Source organism: Acomys russatus, chromosome 14 (assembly GCF_903995435.1).
Source record: "Acomys russatus chromosome 14, mAcoRus1.1, whole genome shotgun sequence".
NCBI lineage: Eukaryota > Metazoa > Chordata > Mammalia > Rodentia > Muridae > Acomys > Acomys russatus.
This window is the reverse complement of record NC_067150.1, coordinates 32,943,083-32,963,178: the sequence shown is the minus strand read 5'-3', so window position 1 is coordinate 32,963,178 and position 20,096 is coordinate 32,943,083. Positions and strand designations below refer to the sequence as shown.

The 20,096-nt window shown below is 44.6% G+C and overlaps 1 protein-coding gene across 1 annotated transcript; it reads left to right on the top strand.

Moving 5' to 3' along the window:
* The first annotated feature begins 18,661 nt into the window (after positions 1-18,661).
* Positions 18,662-19,580, top strand: LOC127198338 (proteasome subunit alpha type-3-like). The gene is given in 2 exon segments (XM_051156239.1): positions 18,662-19,366; positions 19,369-19,580. Coding segments are annotated over 2 exon segments (765 nt in total). The 5' UTR covers positions 18,662-18,711; the 3' UTR covers positions 19,479-19,580.
* The last annotated feature ends 516 nt before the right edge of the window (positions 19,581-20,096 follow it).

The window sequence follows — 20,096 nt, the reverse complement described above, 5'->3', positions numbered from 1 at the left end:
GACAAAAGTAACCTCAGAGAGGGTGGGAACAGGGCTTGTTCTGTGTAATGCAAACAGTACATTTCCTTTTAAAGTTGGTACCATCCCAACCCCAAATAACTTTATCATAGGGATATGCACGGTTCTGTTTTATTCCTACATGCTGTAAAGTTAGCTTCGTCTGACCAGCTACTCCTCTTTTTTTCACCACACATCATTAGGAACAAGTCCTTTTTCTTGCTTTCTGTTGCTGTAATAAACCATGACCAAAAGAACCTTGGCAGGAAAAGGAGTTATGTGGCTCACAGCCCATCATGAAGGAAAATCAGAGCAGGAATTCAAGGCAGGAAACAGAAAACAAAGTCGAAGCCAGAGAGAAACGTTTCCTACTGGCTTGGTCAGTCTGCTTTCTTATACAACCCAGGACCACCTGTCCAGTAGTGGCATTGCCCATAGTGGGCGGGGCCCTTCCATACCAAAAAAAAAAAAAAAAAAAGAAAAGAAGAAAAAGAAAAATGTGTCCCACAAACTTGCCTACAAGTACCATTTAATGGAAGCATTTTCTTAGTTGAGATTCCCTCTTTCCAGATGACTACAATAGCCAAGGTAGGGAAACAGCCTAGATGCCCACCATAAAATGAATAGAAAAAGCACATGTGGCTCAATCAGCCAATGTTCAGAGGCTAAGAACTAGTGGAGTGCTCAGCACTTTGTGGGACAGCTGTATCACACTCTGCTGGGGGTTGGTCTGGTGCACTGTGTATTCGATGCTGATTCTGCAGGCTGAGACTGCAGGTTGTAGTCCAGACATGGTCATTGTCATGATCATGGATCAATGTTGTGTAAGCATTGCTCCCCGATTACCTCTGATTGGTTAATAAAGAAACTGGACAGCCAATGGCTGGGCAGAGAGGACTGGCAGGCTGGACTTCTGATCCAGTGAGGGGTCTCTGATAGAGACTATGATGGAGAGGAGAAGAAGGAAGAAGAGAGAGGGGAAGGATGTAGCCACGAAAAGCTGGCCAGGAGGACTGACCTGATGGAGCAGAAGCAGCCCAGGCGGGATCAATATGGCAAGTAGATGTCTGTAATAAAGTAGGGTCTTCTGGACATGAGAGGGCTTTGGCAAACATGAACTCACAGCAGCTCTGACTACATGCATAAGACCTCCGCCAGGGCTGGGCTCAGTGGTGCATGCCTGGAATCCCAGTACTCAGGTGGGCAGAAGCCAGCAGGTCTACAAAGCAAGTCCAGGACAGCCAAGGATACAAAGAGAAATCCTGTCTTGAAAAACCAAAAAAAAAAGAAAGAAAGAAAAAGAAAAAGAAAAAGAAACCTTCACAAGATTAAACCACACAGAATCCCAGAACGGAGGATGGGGGCGGGGCGGATGACATGAAGTCCTGCTCCTTGATGAGAAGCTATTAGCATATGATTGCTACTGGCAGAGAGAGATTGAGAGGGGGTAGGGAGGGAGGGAGGGAGGGATGGGCAGAGAGACAGAGACAGAGAGACAGAGAAAGAGAGGGGGGAGAGAGAGAGAGAGAGAGAGAGAGAGAGAGAGAGAGAGAGAGAGAGAGAGATTTTTCTTTAATGATGTGACACCTCCTAGGCACACTCCAGGGCACCCACCACACCCAGAAATGGTGGGTGGGTAGGGATGTTAGGGGTGGGAATCCAGAAGAAGCCAGAAAAGTTTTGAATACGATCAAAATATACTGTATGAAATTCTCAAGAAAGGAAAACATTAGCCTAGCAAAGACGGAACCTGTGTGTTCCACTCTGCTCTGATTCATTCCTTGTGTGTCTTTAACTTGAATAGGCAAATTGGGACTACCATGATTGACTCTCCAGCTCTCTGCTGTAAAGTGACAGGTGGCCCTGGTAAAATATTTCCTCTGTCTCAGGGACCTAGAACTGCAGCGGGCACCTGGAATCCAAAGCCCCAGAGGTGAATCTCCTACTTGTCATGTCTTAATCCTGGGACTTTAGCAGGCAGCAAGCTGGCTAGCAAGCCAGCATTTCCAAGATTATAGATTGCAAAAAGCAACACCTCTCTCATAGCATTGCTGAGAAAATGAGATAAAGTGTAGATCTTCTAAAGGTTTAAAATGCCATTCAAAGGAGATGCATCTCCCCAGGCAGGAAATGCAATCACTACCTCGGCAAGAATAGCCACCCACATCCTTCCTTGTGTTCTCTTGTCAGATTTTTAAGGCCTTTTCACGGGAAAAATGGAGTGGACATTCCATTAATTATCTAGTGAAATCAGATCATGAAAAGGCTCAGCGGCGTGTCCTAGGCCTAGAAGATCGGAGAGTTTGTGTCAATGTGCCTCAATCTAATATCTCACTTGTCACTCATGGTAAATGCAGTTTCAGGGACTGACACTCTGATGCTCTGTGGTTGAAAAATTCTCATAATGAAGATGAGAATGTGCCTTCACTAGTCACCTCCTTGCCCCTAGAAGTTTCCATCATTTCATTTTTAAAAAAATGAAAAACCTACCACATGCTGCTCGACAGGGTGACTGGCTCCTGAACAGTCAAAATGCTATTTTCAAACACATTCTTTCCCCGCTTTTCTGTTCCCCATGGGGCCCTGCTCTAATCCTGGCCTTCTGCAACCCCGGGCTGTGGCTTCAATCTTACAGAGCAGATTTTCAAACAGAGTCTTCTTGCTGAGCTCTGCTCTCCAGTGCTGAAGGCCCCTGCCTGTCGGGGGAGGGGAGCGTGGGGCGGGGAGCTCCAATGCTGAATTTACTTCTCATATCCTGGACACCTCACTCTGTCCCCACCCCACCCCCATCCCTCCAGGGCCCTCCCACTCCTCCCCACTCCCCTACTTCATTCCAGAGTCCTGAAGCAATGACAGAAATAAATTAGCTAGAGGTGCAGGTCACACCTTGGAGAGCAGTAGGCATTCTGTGGGAAATCAATAGAGAAGATGGGATTCTCCAACTGCTGGAGCAGAAGGCACCAGGCGTTGAGGGCTGCATGCAAACCAAACAAAGGAGCCTGTGAAATGTCTTCCTGGGCGGGGAGCGCAGACACCCATTAATTCCAGCATCTGCACACTGGATAGCCATCCTCACACCTGGCCTTGTCCTCCCCCTCCCCCTCCCCACCCCAGGAAGCTGACATGATGTCACATGAACACTGGTGGAAATGAGCACTTTAATTCAGGTTGTGAGAGCTGCTGCTGGGAAGCTCAGGAAACCAACCTGGAGAGCCTGCATACAGGGGACATAGATTTGTCCCAGGAAAACTCTTCCCCTGTTGCTGCTGCTGCTGCTGCTAATAGTGAGAGCCAGGGAAATATTACCCAGAGGGTTTAGGAAAGTGGAATTTCAAAAGCCACTGAGGGTGGTACGCTGAAATGCACGAGCCCTCCACCAAGAAGCAAAAAAAGAAAAAGACACCTGTATAAAAATTCCATGAAGGCCCGCAAAACGGTAGAAGAAAAGAATTGATCCCCCCAAATCCTCATCTCACCTCCACACCAACGTACACACAGGTACACACACCACGTGCCAACATTCATCATCATCAAGATTTTAAAAATAAGTAAAACAGCCATGTAAAAGCTACTCGAGAGTCAATCGTACAGATGAGATAAACAGACATGAGTGGACACCACAAACAGAGAGTTCAGTGGGCGCTCGTGGCCTCCCTTCTCCCCTCTAGATGACTAGACTGGTTCCCAAGTGTCTACTTAGTTCCACCACTTTTCCCAGCAGAGATCTTTCACAAAAGTCAACCCTGATGAAAACTGACCAGACAACCAAAGGCAGTGTCTCAAAGCAAGGTCACAGCAGGGCGACTGATACCCCACAACTTTTGACAGCTGCCAGAGACACTAAGTTTAAATCTTGTCCCAAGATTGTTGTATAATCACAAGGCTGAAATGAAACTACACCTCTAAGCTCCTCATATATGGAAATTCTGAAATTATCTTTGCTGTGTATCAAGAGCTGGCTCTCCACGAACTTCCAAAGCCTGCACTCATTGACTGGTTTTAAATAGACTTACCTTTTGAGTTTGGTTTTTAGGTTTATTTCATCCATGTGCATCAGTGTTTTGGCTGCATGTACGTCTGAACACCCCGTGTATGTCAGGTTCCTAAGGAAGCCAGAAGATGGCATCAAATGCCCTGGAACTGGAGTTGTGGATGGTTATGTGTAGCCAATGTTTTCTACTTTATGGGTTCTTCTTTTCTTTCACCCTTCTTCACCTCTTTCTCCACCCCTTCAACTCCCTAACACTAGATAAGAGAGAAGAAAGGATAGAGAGGAAAAGAAAGAGACCCCTGAATATAATCAGGAGTTGGAAAGGGGGCAACATTACCATTAGACTATTTCTTGCTGAGAAGGTACATTGAGTTCCTTGGGGCAAGTTTGATCTTTGACATCAGGATACCTAATTTCTTCTTGTTTCTTCTTTGCTCGTGACTATTTAGCAAACCGAGGCCAACGATGACCTACAACAACCAACAGCCCACACCACCTTTCAGGGCCTTAGCATTTATATACCCTTTGAAAAGTTCCCAGAATTCTAAACATCACACAATTGTAGCAACTGTCTTCAGCTGGCAAAACCACACCTCTGCTAAAGCACAAGGCAAACCAAAGTCAGCTGCTGCGAAGCAGCCCATATCCTCACGCCTGAGACTAAAAGGAAAACATTTTCCCATAATACTTCTGTAGTTTTATTTGGTTGGTTGATTGCTTTTGGTTTTTTAAGACCGAGGTCTGAGTTCCTGTGTGTAACAGAGCCTTGGCTATACTGGACTTGCTTTGTAGACCAGGCTGGCCTCGAATTCACAGAGATCTGCCTGCCTCTGCCTCCCAAGTGCTGGGAGTAAAGGTGTGTGCCACCATGCCCAGCTATTTCTGTAGTTTTTAAAGAAACCAAAATTCAAAAAGTTCTGTCTACAGTTGTGGTGTTGGGACTCAAACCCCAGACCTCCGTAAGAATAGCAAGCGCTCTTAACTACGGAGCATCTCTCCAATGCCTCATTGGCTGACTTTACGCTCCTCGATTTGAGTGTGACCCCCACACATTTACAGTGGGAAGCCCTTGAACATTTAAAACAGTCTTTCTTTTGAGACAGAGTTTCACTATGTAGATTAAGCTGGCCTCAGATTCACCTGCTTTATCTCCTGAGTGCCGGGACACAAAGTGTGTGCCACTTTGCTAGGCAGTAGTTGGTTTTTTTTTTTTTTTAAATAATTTTTAAAATTATATTTTAATTTTTCGATTAAAATATAATTGCATCATTCCTCTTTGCTTTTCTTTTATCCACCCCACCCAGGTCTGTGCCACCTTTATACCTCTCAAATCCATGGCCTTTCTTTACTTAATATAATTGTATATTTTTTTATGATCTCAATTTTTAAAGTTTTTCACTGTGGCTAATAATGCATAACATACTAACCTGCCTGATTTAATTGCCTTTAAGTGCACTGTTAGAAGTATTAAGGAAATCCATACTGTCAGATTGCTATCTGCCACCAACATCCTCCTCCAGAATGTGTTCATATTCCCCAAACAAACATCTATGTAGTAATCATATCTCTCAGATACCCTTGGCCCTGGAACCAGCATTTTACTTTCCCTTTCTGTGAATCTGGTTTCTCTCCGTACTTCATATGAGTGGAATAGTGAGCATCCGTCCTTTTATGATGGTGACTTTACTTTCCATAATAACCTCAATACTGATCTATATTGTAGTATATCTCAGGATGTCCTTCATTTTTAAGACTGACTAGGATTCTAATGCATGGGTAGGCCACATTTTCCTTATCCATTCATTCACTGGTGGGTCCTTGGGTTACTTCTATTTTCCAGCAATTGTAATAATGCTGCTTGGAACACAGACACAAAAGTATCTTCTTAAGACCCTGATTTCCATTCTTTAGAAATACACCCAGAAGGAAAATTGCGGGATCACGTGGCTAATTCTTCCCTCTAGTTTCTTGAGGATCTGCCACATTGTTTCCGGAGTGGCTTTCTCACACCAGGCATCCTGGGCGGCTCTGTGGGGAAAGCACTTGCTGTGAAGCAAGAGGACTTGCATTTGGATCCCAGCTCCAACTCAAAAAGCTATGCATGTCACTGCTTTTCTGTACTCCCAGCACTGGAGGATGGAGGCGGAGACAGGAGGATCGCAGAGACCCACTAACCATCCATCCCAGCCATTTGATGAACTCCAAGTTCAGGGAGAGATGCTGCCTCAAAAAGTAAGACGGCAATTGATTGAAGGAAGCATCTAGTGTCAACCTCTAGCCTCCAACTGCACATGAACAGGTGTGTGGACACACACACACACACACATACACACACACACACACACACACACACACACACACACGTTTTAAAAGCCAGTATGCCCTATGCTATGTCAGTGACCTCATGGTCCCTCTGTGCTTCTGTGCCTATACATACACTCCTCTTAGGACTGAGCTCCTCCCCTGAAACCTCCTGTCTTAGTTACGATTGCTATCACTGTGATGAAATGCCATGATCAAAAGTAAACTGGGGATGAAAGAGTTATTTTGCTTATGCTTCTCCATCACTTTTCATCATCAAAGGCAATCAGGGCAGGAACTCAAACAGGGCAGGAGCACAAAGGCTTCCCCCTTCCCACAATGATAATTAAGTAATATGTTATGACTTCCTGTCCGTATGATAATTAGGCACTGTGTTATGACCAATCAATCTTTCCCACCACTAGCCACAAGAACCCTTATATATCCCACCTCTAAAACAATAAGATGAGCTGCCTCTCTGAAGCTGACTCCCAGAAGTCCTGACTTTGTATTCACAGGTGTGTGAACCCCATTAACTGATTCTGTCCACTTTGTCTCATGGGCCAGTGGCCAATGAAACCCAGTGGAAGGAAGGACCACACTCCTCCAATAATCACTAATTAAGAAAATTCTCTGGTGGCATTCAAAGAAAGAATGGTCAGACTACCAAGACGAGCCTTGTTAGCCTGCGGCTGGCCATAAAGTGGGGGAGAAGATCCTCCTTGAACATGGACCTAAGGGAGGGTAATAGGATGGGAGTGGGAGGGTAAGAGCAATGGGAGGACATCAGTGATGGGAGAACAATTGAGTTGTAATCTGAATAAATTAATTTTAAAAGGGTTAAAAAAAAAAAAAAGGAAAATTCTCTACAGGCTTTCCTGTCTACAAGTCACTCAAATGGACATATTTTCTCAGTTGGGTTTTCCTCATCTATTGGACTATAGCTGTGTCAGGTTGACATAAAATTAGCTAGCACACTTCCCATGGACAGTTTAAGTTTTAAGGGTCTTAGTAAACTTCTCAAAAACCCACCCCATCCCCTCCTTCCCACTCCATCATCTGTATGAAGGCTGTAGAAAGCCTCTGAAAAAAGGACTCCCCATTACAAGGTAATGAAGCCAAGTATTGGAAGTAGACATCTGGAATTTTCATCTCCAGCTGTGGTCAAGGACGTCTATTAAGACCTGTCATGTCTACATGCATGTAGCTACTGAAAGTGCTTCTGTGTCCCATTGGTTCATCGGGAGGGTGTTAGATCTGAGCAGAGTTGCTCTTTCCTGACATTGGGCATCCTTAAAGTTCTCAGTACAGAAAATATACTCCCTTAGGAACAACTGATTTGCTTTGAAGTGGACCCTTAACCTTTCCTTCTTCTAAGATCTCTCTATTGCAATGCAAAACTCACTAGATCCCAGGAGCTCTGGAGTGCAGGTGTGTTGTTGACCTCAAGAGCCCAGTCAACACTGGCCAAGAAACATGGTTTTGACACTGCTGCACACTGCTTGTTTTTCAGTCCCCATCAGATCTATGAACCTGTCCTAAGTGTGGACCAACCATCTTTATCTTCACAGCCAAGAGGCCCTCTCAATAGCATCTGCATTGTAGCAAAGACAACTACATTCAACTCACCAGTTATCTCAAACGCATCTGCCCATGTAACCTCTCCCACATCCCTTCCCTGGAGTGAGCAATGGGCTGAGGCTTGCTCTAGCCAGCTCATTTTATCATTCAGCACAGTTGGCATTGCCCATCAATTTTCCTCAAGTGCTAGCCATCCACTGGTGGTGACCTACCACAGCCAGCCTAGGGTGGACCATGCGAATAACTGATACTTACTTTTTTAAGCAAAAAGTAACAGTGCAAACCACCCAAGACTTTAGGGTTTGTTCCAAGTTACACATTCATCACAACGCCCTTTGAATTCCCTCATTTACATCTGAGGACAGACTGATACCAAGAACCCCAGCAATGCCCAGGAGCTTGGACAGAGCACCAAGCACCCATACGCTTTGGACTTCAGTGGAGAGAAGTTACATCCAGCTCCCCAACCTCCCAGTAGAATCATGAGTGAAGTACATGCTGTTTCTTCAGTCCTGGTTTTCTCCTTTGCAAAGGAATTGACATGCCCCAAACATTCTGGCTCTGCTGTGCTTCTGACACTTGGGGGCATGGAACTTCTCCATGACCGTCAGCCTAAGTTCCTGTGCAATCTCTGTCTGATCTGAGGCAGAAAGTCATTTGCTACTGCATCCTTTGTCTGATGTCAACACTGGCCCAACCTAGTGTGGTTTTTATTGTTTTCAAACCATTACTGGATACCTATCTATATCAATGCATGATGTTGAGGAAAAGGAAAAGGGAGAAGAGCTACCTGTAAAGGCCTGAAGTATTTCTCAGGTTTAAGGTACTGTGACACCAGGAGGATCAGTCTAAGAAAGTGTTGCATGAAATGGGGAAACTGAATCCACAGTGCGGAGGCAGATATGTTGATGCCAAGCACATGGGACTTAGACCTAAAGGATCTAAACTTACATTAGCTTAGACACTGTTTGGTGCAAAACACCTATTTCCTATAAAATACACCACACCTGCTTTCCCATGAGTCCAGTGGGTGGAGATGTGGGTTGAATTCACAATCAATACTCACAATGCTGCCAACAAGGAAAACCAGGAAGTCAATGATACACAGTTGTTTTTTTTTTAATGTCATGTCAGGTTCAGACTCCTGTTCCCCATTTCCTCTTGTCACAATCTAAATTTTACCCAGATATGAGTACCAGGAGGTCCATCTCTCCTCCATTGCACAGCCTTTGGTTACCTTTGTAAGGGGGACTTCAGGGGGTTAGGTGCTATTCTTTAACACGTCGGTTATGAAGGGGGAAGGCAGCTGAAGCAAGTGTCATAAAGTAATGGGAAAAGAGTCAGAAGAAAGTTCCAAAACGAGGAGCACCTCTCAGCACACTAAGAAAGGTCCCTGACCCGAAACCAATGCCCTCAGCCTGGCAAAGCTTTCCTAGAAGCAAGGTCTCCGAATCCAGGCTGAGGGGGAACACACAGATGCAGCACACACTCACATATACTCTTTCACACTTACACATACACTCATAAAATCACACCCATGTACACATACGGTCAGACACATATGCACACTTTCACATACAAACACACACATGGTCACATTGATGCATGCACACACATTCATGCACACGAACACACACATGTCCACACACGCACACACACACACTCTCACACTCACCTTCAAGAAGACCTGTGCTTTCTCACAGCAGAAAGAATCTGTGCCTTCAGTTAAGCCACTCAAGAATGGTGCTGCATGTTAGAGAAAAAAGACAAAACAAAGGAGCCTGAATTACCTAAGCTGTCTCCTTAGTCTGGCCTGTATCAAATAAAGCCCATCCATACATGAAGAGGGATCTTGACCTATAGAAACAGAAAGGCAGGTGCAGCAAACAGCTCCAGGACTAAAGTCCAAGACCCTGAAGCACAGGACTTGGAACAAGCCAGGGTGGATCTGGCCTCTCCTTCCCCTCAGGTCCTTTGACTCACTGCGTCTGCTGCCCCTTCAGAGCAGATAGGGCAGCTCACAAGCCCAGTGTTCTTTCACACTATGTCCCACTTTTCTCAGTCCTTCACCGGTGTCGAGGGGACTGAGGAGTTAATGCTGATGCGTTTGACCCTTCATTTGCATGCCCTGAATAGTTGGAAGGTCTGATTTACATATTGATAGCCTGTGATGCTCTGTATGCCAGCAGATATTTAATCCCTGACAGATCAATAATACTCGCCTGGCCCTTTTGTTTTGAAAAGAAAAAAATAATCCCCTTTGCTCTTAAGATTTGTGCATAATATAACAAAACCGCCCAGGATGCAGCCTCCCTATGGGTTTGTACTTTCCTAAGCCCCACCCTCAGATGTTTTTAAAGGGACTGTCTTTGCACACTTGCTCGGTCTGCCGAGTGTGACATCATCATCCCGTGATGTTTCAGAACAAGGTTTTAAAGTTGGATCTACTTTCTCCAAAAAGAAAAAAATTAAAGTTACAAACCTCAGTAAAGCAGTGAGTCCACAACACATAATATTCTTTCTTGTCTGGCTTCTAGTCATCGTGATGGCCTTGATGTAAATTGTTTGTTACACACTTGTCTCTGCCTTCTACTTGGTGTCTCCCTCCAAAACTACACTTTATCCCTGCACAGATTCTTAAAAGGATACTGTCCTTTCTTAGAAGTAGAGACTTGAATATTTTGGGGGAAAAACCACATTACACATTAAACGTGAAAGCAGTCTCTCTCTCTCTCTGTCTCACACACACACACACATACACATACACACACACACATACACACACACACATACACACACACACACACACACACACACACACACATAAGGCAGCCTCAAAACCTACCAAAAGTTCCAGAAACAATGACAAAAATAAATTCAATCCCTTTTGTCTTTGGCAGCACAAAGGCAGTAACTTCACCAAACCCACACCAAGAATTAATACCACACAGACATGACATCCACATTTGACTATTAAGGCTATATCAGTTCACCACAGTGTTTGTTTGAAAAACATATAATTTGAGTAGAAAAGAGAAAAAAAGAAGAAAGAAAGAAAGAAAGGAAGGAAGGAAGAAAGAAACTCCTGTACAAAAAGAGGTTCTTTCAAATGCAAATTGACCCAAAGACATATCTTTCCCTATGTTTGGAAAATCACTCTAACATAAGAAAACCATAGTTCCTATGTAAAAAAAAAAAAAAAAAAAAAAAAAATATTGGTGTATGTACACCCACCAGTTGAAGAGGCAATTAAACTGCTGTCAGTTCCCTGAACCACTGAGAAAAGGTGACTTCTGACTCTGGAAGCCTTAGAAGGACTTGATTAGCTTCTACTGACCTAAGAAGTCTTCTGTTCCCAGGTAGCCAACATTCTTTTCCTCTCCACTGAGATGCTGGTGTGGACATCAGAGGGCACTTGTATTACTGAACTGATCAGAAAACAACATTGTGACTGATCTTCTGATGGAGAAAGAGAGAGAGAGAGAGGGAGAGAGAGAGAGACACAAAGAGAGAGACAGAGAGAGAGACAGAGAGAGAGACAGAGAGAGAGAGAGAGAGAGAGAGAGAGAGAGAGAGAGAGAGAGCCAGGCAAGCACAGTGCAATGGAGCACTCTGTCTGGTGGGGAAAAAGTAAAGGCAGCCCTGCTGGACCAAGTTCAAACATTGCTGACAGACTCTGGGAGAATTTACACTGAGCATGCTTGCCTGCGCAGCTTGCATGAGACACTCTTAATGAATATTACTTCCTTCCCACTGGCTAGCCCTGGAAGTCCACTCCCACCCTTCTTTCAGAAGTCAGGAATTTAGCGTCAGCCAAAGCCCAGAAAGCAGGCTTCCAGGGAGACAAGGCCTCCCTGATCCATAAACCTTCAGGTTATGACCTGTGGGTCAGCCTGACAAATAGAAACACGGGGTGAGTTTTCTCTGCCCTTGATTATGTTCCCGGCTTTGTGCCTGCCCGCCTGAAATGGCAGTTACCCCAGAGAGAGGAAAAACAGACGGCTTTTTCTCTAAAGAAAATGCCGTCCCAAAAGCCAGCTTTGAGACCCAGGTCAAAATGAAGTTTTTTCTTGTGACTTAAAATTCACTATAGTTATTTTTAACTTCTGGCTAAAATGAACTAAAATCCCTACCACTTTGTTAGTTTACCTGGCAACTCTCTCTGAAGCTCATAGTACATCGTTGTGTTTTCTTCTTCTTGTTGTTGTTGCTGCTGCTGCTGTTGTTTTCCATACAGTTCTTTCCTTTTCTCCAAGACTGAAATTCTAAAAAGTTAAAAACAAGCTACTTTTATGACAGTCTAGGAAGACAGGATTCTTACTCTGGGAGAAGGGAAGAGGAGAAGTAGGACAGGCAGCATCGGACAGCGTGCACCCCATAAAAATGCAAGGATAGTTTCTATTTTAAGGAATAATACTGAAATCTATTTTATTTTCCACCTGATGTTTTCAGGTTCCCATTTAGAAGACGAAGTGTCACATGATAAAGTTAAGTATCATTAAATACATATTTAAATTCAAAAAACAATGACATCAGAGTTTCAGAGGCAAAAAGAAACTAAGCTTTACAGAGAAACTTGCCGGCCTCTGATACAAAGCTTGCCTGGCTAGCACCGATTCGTGATTGGCAAAAGGTGTCTCTCTAAACCTAATGAGAAAACCAGCTTCTCCAAGTGCCTGTAGCACGTGATACAGCCATGCTGTGCTTCTGGAACGTTCCTGTTGTCTAAGTCTCTTGTCACATAAATATCTCCTTGCCTGATATCGAACAAATTTAGTCTCTCACACACGCTTGTCGCTTCTCTTCCTGTAATTCTGAGTGTTTGGGAATGTTCAGGCATGGGGCTTGTTTTGTTCGTCTTCATCCTTTCATTAAAAGAAGAGTGAAGCTGAGCGCCCCACCGCCACCCCACTGCGGGGTGTTTATACGTACTATGAGCAGAGTAAATGAAGTTCTCCACTCTTAGATAAAGCCTAAGAGAGATGGAGTTTGGGATGGCTCGATCATCCTCATGGCAAGACGTCTTAGAAATAAGAGAGGCCCAGAAGCACAGCGCGGAGGGCGGGGGCCCTTAGCCAATGGTGGTGCCCTAGCCTGCAGTGTCTTTACCCTCCTCCACCAGGGTCCATGTGTGTCTGTCTTCATCTACAAGTATAACGCTGACCTCTGGATCAAGGGTGCTGTTCTCAGCAGTCTGCCGACCTGCGTGAGGCTGGCCATGCTTCCTTCAGTCAAAAGCAGCAGAGGCAAGTTGGGAAATAAGTCAGGAGGGAAATTTGTGGCGTGGCTGGACCACGAAAGCCCCTGTAGTTTAAATCAGTAAATAATGGGAGGTCGTGGGTGGCCGCTGGAAAGAATCAGTGCACCTGGAGCTCTCCTTTGCCAAGATGAGTTGCTTCCCTTGTCTGTCGAAGGCAGCTCTCAGGAATCCCAGAAATCACAGGTAACACCAAACCGTATGCCTATTGCATTGCCTCCTTTACACATATCTATCATAAAGTATCATTTGCACAGTAAGCACAGTAAGAGGTTGACATTAACCACTGAAAGAGGAAAGCAATCGCTAACAGCCTAACTGCTAGGTCGGGCGTGGTGGCATAGACCTTTAACCCCAGCTCCTTAGAGCCTAAAAAGGATCACAAGTTCAAGAAGAACAACTCCAAGAGTGAGTTCAAGGCTAGCCTGTACAAGTTAGGGGTCTCTGGAAAAGCTATAATAAAAGAGGTCTGGAAATATAGTTCGTTGATGGATCAGAAACCTGGGATACGTATGCCCTATGCTTAATCCTTAGTCCAGAAAGGGGGCTGGGGCATGATGTTAAGTAAAATAAAATTATCTGAACATTCACACTGAAAGATCTGGTAATCTGGATTTCTGTTGAGTATCTACCGACAGGGTAAGTGCATACAAAAATGGGTAAGCTAAAAAAGGGAGATTCATAGTCCAGGAGAACAGAGTGGGGTCGAATGCGGTTTCATGACACTACTTGAAATAACACGCAATTACAAATCTGTAAATTATCTACACTTGGAATGTTTATTTAATAGTTTCAGACGCCAGTTAACTGCTTTCTGAAATCAAAGAAAACCACCGGGCAGTGTAGCGATTTGTAGGCTACATTGGACATGAGCGACAAGAGCACGGGGGGGGGGGGGGGGGGGGGGTTTGTAGCAGCTGAGATGGGAAGGGAGGCAGGGGGAGGGGCCACAGGAAGGTGCCTGACCTTGAGATGGTGTGGCTGGGATAGGGAGAAGCTAGCCTGAGGCTTTGACAACTAACTGGATATGCAAAGGAGCAGGAATCCAAATGAGCAGGGAACCCCAAGATGTCTTAAGCTTTGAGAATGGTGATACCTTGAGCAGAAACTGCAAAGTCCATTGAAGAAAACTGTCTCTGCTAAAGGCTAGCCTCGGGTATTTATGCCACGTGTAATCTCAAACATCTCACCTGTGAATCCTCCATGGAACGTGGTATGTGTTCTGCCCGCTCAGGCTCTCCTTCTTGCTACCCTTTAAATCCACAGGACTGACAAGTTCTTGGTCTTACTGCCTTTTCCTTATCGTCACCCCTTTATCCCTATGCAACTTAAAGGCATGGCGACCCATCAGGACTGTTCGCACTCACAGCTCCTCTGGGCCTCTCACTGCACGGGACTTGCCTCCCCAGGGATAGGAAATATCCCACAGCATTCTTACAGAGGCTCCTTCAGGACTGTGCCAGCCCCTTCCACCACCCCCCCCTTCCACCCCTGTTCCTCTCCCATCAGTCCCTAGGAGCCACCTCAGCTAGGATCCCTGGAGACATTCCACAGCCAGCATCCAGTGACTATCCCTGGAAGGATTCACCTTGCCTTCTTCCCCTGAGGCTATCCTTAAGGTTTCTGCCAAGTGGGCTGCAGCAGCCACCTAGCTCCACCACAACTCTACTTGCACCCTCGCCCACTTTCACTCCTTTTCAAGCATTTCCTCCAAAACCGTCCCTCCTAAACTTCCTGCATGTTTATCTCTACCAGAGTCCATTTACAGGGAAGTTTACCCCAAACAGTTCATGTTTCTGACCCTTGGAAAAGCAATGTCTGATGAGAGTTTTAGGGACAGGCCCGCCCCAAACACAGCCAGTGGGGAATCAGGATCTCCTTGGCCACTGTGAGTGGTAGGAAGCTCTAGGCACATACCGTGTCTTGATAGTATTTTCATCATCATGTCATCTGGTAGTGAATCAGGCAGGATCCTGAGAGAATAGAATGTGCCGGAATGAAGCTTGAACTAGATGTCTCATAGGAGACAGGTGGGGACCATCAGTATATTGAGAGATGGAGAGAGAGAGAGAGAGAGAGATGGAGAGAGAGAGAGAGAGAGAGAGAGAGAGAGAGAGAGAGAGAGAGAGCACATACCTGTAATCCCAGTACAGGGCAGGGGCAGGCAAATCACTGTGAGTTCAAGGCCACCCTGGTCTACAAATACAGTCCAGAACAGCCAAGGCTACACAAAGAAACCCTGTCTTGAAAAACAAAGGAAAAAATAAGAAAGAAAATAAAAGATGATAAAATATTAATCACCAGCTGAAGGCCAAATTAAAAAAAAAAAAAAAGCGGTAGACCTCTTCATCTACTTTGGAAGGGATTGGTTCTCCTGCCACTGAAGAATCTCAAAGTTGAACTTTAAGCCAACATTGAATTACAGGAGCATCAGAACTGTAGGGCGTGAAGACCTTCCGAACATTGCTATGCTGATGTCAGGACCCCACTTGAGAAAGGATGAAACGCCAAATACTAACATGGGAACAGCTGAGTTGATTCACTTGAATATTAGAATTCCCAGCTTTTCTTAGATACTCTGGGCCTGCAGGGATGGCCTACTTATTCTGAGCTGGGAGTCTTATTGAAATTGTAAAGCAAATTTATTCATAATAGCCAGAACCTGGAAACAGCCTAAATGTCCTTCAGTTGAAGAATGGATAAAGAAACTGTGGTACATTCACACTATGGAATACTACGCAGCTATTAAAAACAAGGAAATCCCAAAATTTGTGGACAAATGGATGGGACTAGAAATGATCATAATGAGTGAGTTAACCCAGAAGCAGAAAGACCTACATGGTATATACTCACTTATAATTGGCCACTAGCCCAAAAGGCATGTCCCATGAAAGTCTTCACTTACCAGGAGATTGGGATAGATGTGAGGACATACTACTGGGACTCTAGGTAAGAGGAATATAGGAAAATGGGAAAAATAGAAGGATCCAGATGGTCCTAGAAACCTACAAAAAGAACATTGTGACAGGTGGACAGGGGTCCAGGGGCATCTGCTCAAATTATTGCACTAACCAAGGACAATACAAGTAATAAACATCGAATCCCTACTCTAATCTAGCCAATGTACAGGACATTTTCCATAGTTATGTGGAGAGCAGAGACTGACTCTGACATGAACTCTGGTGCCCCATATTTAACCACCTCCCCTTGGTGGGGAGGCCTGGTGGCACTCAAAGAAAGAATTAGAGGTTACCAAAACTTGATACCCTATGACCACATAGTGGGGGAGGAGATCCCCCTTGGTCACAGGCCTAGGGGAGGGGAATAGAGTAAAAGTGTGAAGGAGGGAGGAACAGGAGGATACAAATGATGGGATAACAATTGAGATGTAATCTGAATAAATTAATTTTTAAAAAAAGAAATTTTAAGGCAATTGAGAAGGCCTGGACTATGCAAGAAATTATCTTGGACCTCCTGCATGACACCAGGAGATTATGGAATTGTTTAAAGCACATATTTTTTATTACTCTTAGAGAAAATATGATGGGAAGGCAGCAAAGGAGCTTAATGCATTGACTGAAAGGGATTGAGAGTGACTAATCAGAGGTCGGAAGACTGCAGCCCCAACAGAAGGTGAAAAATCAGTTGACTAGTCTCTGGAATGATCCAGAACCCATCAAGTAAAGGAGAATATGTGCTCCCAAGAGCACAATTTATGGAATGGAGCAAATATTTATGAAAATAGTAGATCTAATCTTTCCAGAAAGGGAAAAATGGCAACATAAGGTCACTAGACATAACATTTAAAGGCTTGATAGACACACCAAAGTTAAAGCTTCAAGAGGCTCACTTGAAAGAGAAGGCATTTAGGACCAGGTAATTCATGAAGACTTATCCCAGGTCCAAATGACAGTAACTTCATTTGCCTACCAACACATTCACTGACTGTTTCTTATCCTCACACGTACAGTGGAAACTGATTATCATTGGGAGTTAACAACATCCGCACACATTTGTTCCTAAGGCTGTGAAATAAGAGCAACCTAGAGAGAGATCTAGAAGAATTCTTTAAATCATACCCTCTGGCCAAGGTAGTAAATCAAAACAATACTTTATCCCTGGGGGTTGAAGATATGACAGAGATATCTCACTCTCAAGACCAAAGGAGTGCAGGAGTGATGGACTGACTCTATCGTATCTCATTTAAGTCACCCTTCTGGCTGCTACAAAACCCAGATGGACTGTGATAGATGGCAGTGGCATACAGAGAGTGTAACCGGTCTCCAGTGCGGTGCCTCTGCTGAATTTCATGTCTCTCCTAGGAACACCTCCTTATGCACATTGTACACAGATAGCCAGTGATCTGGAAAGTGTGTCCCTCTCTATCTTTGTGGGAAAACTGGGCCAGAAGCAGTTTCTCTCCATATGGAGATGAGCGAAAGTACACAAGTACACATTTGGCACAAGACTCTTCCCCTTGTTTGATAATATTATCTAAAGGAAACCAAAGGTTTCATTCCACAGAACGTTGCATTATTTCACTATATCCATCAGGCCTCATGTGCCTGCCTTGATGAGCCGGTGGCAGACACACTGAGCTGTAGGGTAGTTTTTCAGAAGTATGGCTGAGGTACCAGTTTGGAGAGGCTCCCTTGAAAGCCTAGGGTACCGTCCAGGAGAGAGCACGAAGTTTTATTCAATAGATATTTTATGCTTGCCATACCCAGGTTAAGTGGGGCACTGGGGCCCATGTGGTTCTTACCTATGTACACAGAGACTTACATGAGGATTTGTACCTCTTGCCTTTAAAACTGCCCCACATGCTTAGGCAGCCTCAGTCTCAGAGTGGACGGCACCAGGCCCCACTAAGCTTAATATGATCGCTGCTACCTGGTGACTAGGCTCATGTCCCAAATACTAACAGTCAAGTATTGGAGCTCGGCAGCATTTTCATGGGTCCCCAAGCAGTTGGGGCTGTCTCAGGAAGGCATCCCACTTAGAAAGGATTTCATCTTTTTAGAGGCACTTTGGGACAGGAAAATGTTGAGGGCTGGGACGGTTACTGCCCAAATGAGCAGGCTCACATACCCCAAAATGTTTGTAATCTTGCCTAATAACTTTATTTCTGTTTGACCAATAAAAAGCTATCCCACCTGGGCAAGGCTAATGGGATAGGCATGGCTAAGGTTACTGGGCTTTCGGAGACAAAGAGAATCTTGGGAAAGGGAAGAAAGTGGTCTGTGCCATGGGTTAGGTGGAGGAGAAGCACATGACCAGTATGGATTGAAGACTCAGCCCAGATGAAGAACATTAGCAAGTATTTGGGATTATGGATGGGAGATAGCTCAGTAGAAATTATTAGAGGTAGATGGCATGAGATTGGGGCAGGGTATGGGAAACCCAATATGGGAGGTAGTTTAGGGGATTAATGTCTGCCCTGCCTCAGGCTATTTTAAGATATAACAGGTTTCTGTGTTTCATTGATTGCTAGTGGGTTAGAAAATACCTCCATAATAATAATTATAGGGCTAGAGGAGCGGTGCTTGAGGCCTGGGATCCCTCTGTGGCCTCTCGGGTCTGCACCATGAGCTCCATTGGCACTGGGTATGACCTGTCAGCCTCTACGTTCTCTCCTGATGGAAGAGTTTTTCAAGTTGAATATGCCATGAAGGCTGTGGAAAACAGTAGTACAGCTATTGGGATCAGATGTAAAGATGGAGTTGTGTTTGGGGTAGAAAAGCTTGTCCTTTCTAAGCTTTATGAAGAAGGCTCCAATAAACGGCTTTTTAATGTTGACCGGCATGTTGGAATGGCAGTTGCAGGTTTGTTGGCAGATGCTCGTTTATTAGCAGACATAGCAAGAGAAGAAGCCTCCAACTTCAGGTCCAACTTTGGCTATAACATTCCTCTAAAACATCTTGCAGACAGAGTGGCCATGTGTGTACATGCTTATACACTCTACAGTGCTGTTAGACCTTTTGGCTGCAGTTTCATGTTAGGGTCTTACAGTGCTAATGACGGTGCACAGCTCTATATGATCGACCCATCAGGTGTATCATATGGTTATTGGGGCTGTGCCATTGGCAAAGCCAGGCAAGCTGCAAAGACAGAAATAGAGAAGCTTCAGATGAAAGAAATGACTTGCCGTGACGTAGTAAAAGAAGTTGCAAAAATAATTTACATAGTACACGATGAAGTTAAGGATAAAGCATTTGAACTAGAACTCAGCTGGGCTCGTGAATAACTAAAGGAAGACAGGAAATTGTTCCAAAAGACATAAGAGAAGAAGCAGAGAAATATGCCAAGGAATCTTTGAAGGAAGAAGATGAATCAGATGATGACAACATGTAACATGTTTTTCACCATGCACTGTTCTGTATTTGTGACAGTTCTATATGACTAGCACCAGTATATAAACCTACTGACCAGTTTTCATTAAACTTTGTCTTATAAAAAAATAATAATAATTATAGGGCTAAGAATAAACATTATTAGGCCCTACATGTAAATTAACTACAACAGGAAAAGTGGGCACCATTCTGTCAGGCCTTATGGCAATTGGGGTAACTGTATGCCAATCAGGACAGAGGCTGCTGGGGGCAGGGTGGGCTTCCCCTTCCCTGATGTATGTATTTTACCTGTGCACCATTTTGTGTATTTCAGGATAGAGACACCCCTGTATCATAGTGGAGGTTGGAGGTGGCAAGTATGGAGGAGGTTTAGTAATCATTGGGAGCTGGGAAACTTATTTATTGGTACCATAGGGCAAAGGACAGGAGGCAGAGATGGTGTTGGGGCACCCTGCTGATGCAACTCCTTTTTATTTTGCTTTTTACTTGGGGAATAAATGGATTTAGCCATTTGGGGAAAAGAAAAGGTCTGATAATGGCAGAAGAGTTTTGTCATGGGCTTGGGGACAAGGGAAGCTAGCTCTTCCAAGAGGAGGAAGAGAAGTCTGTCTGACCACCA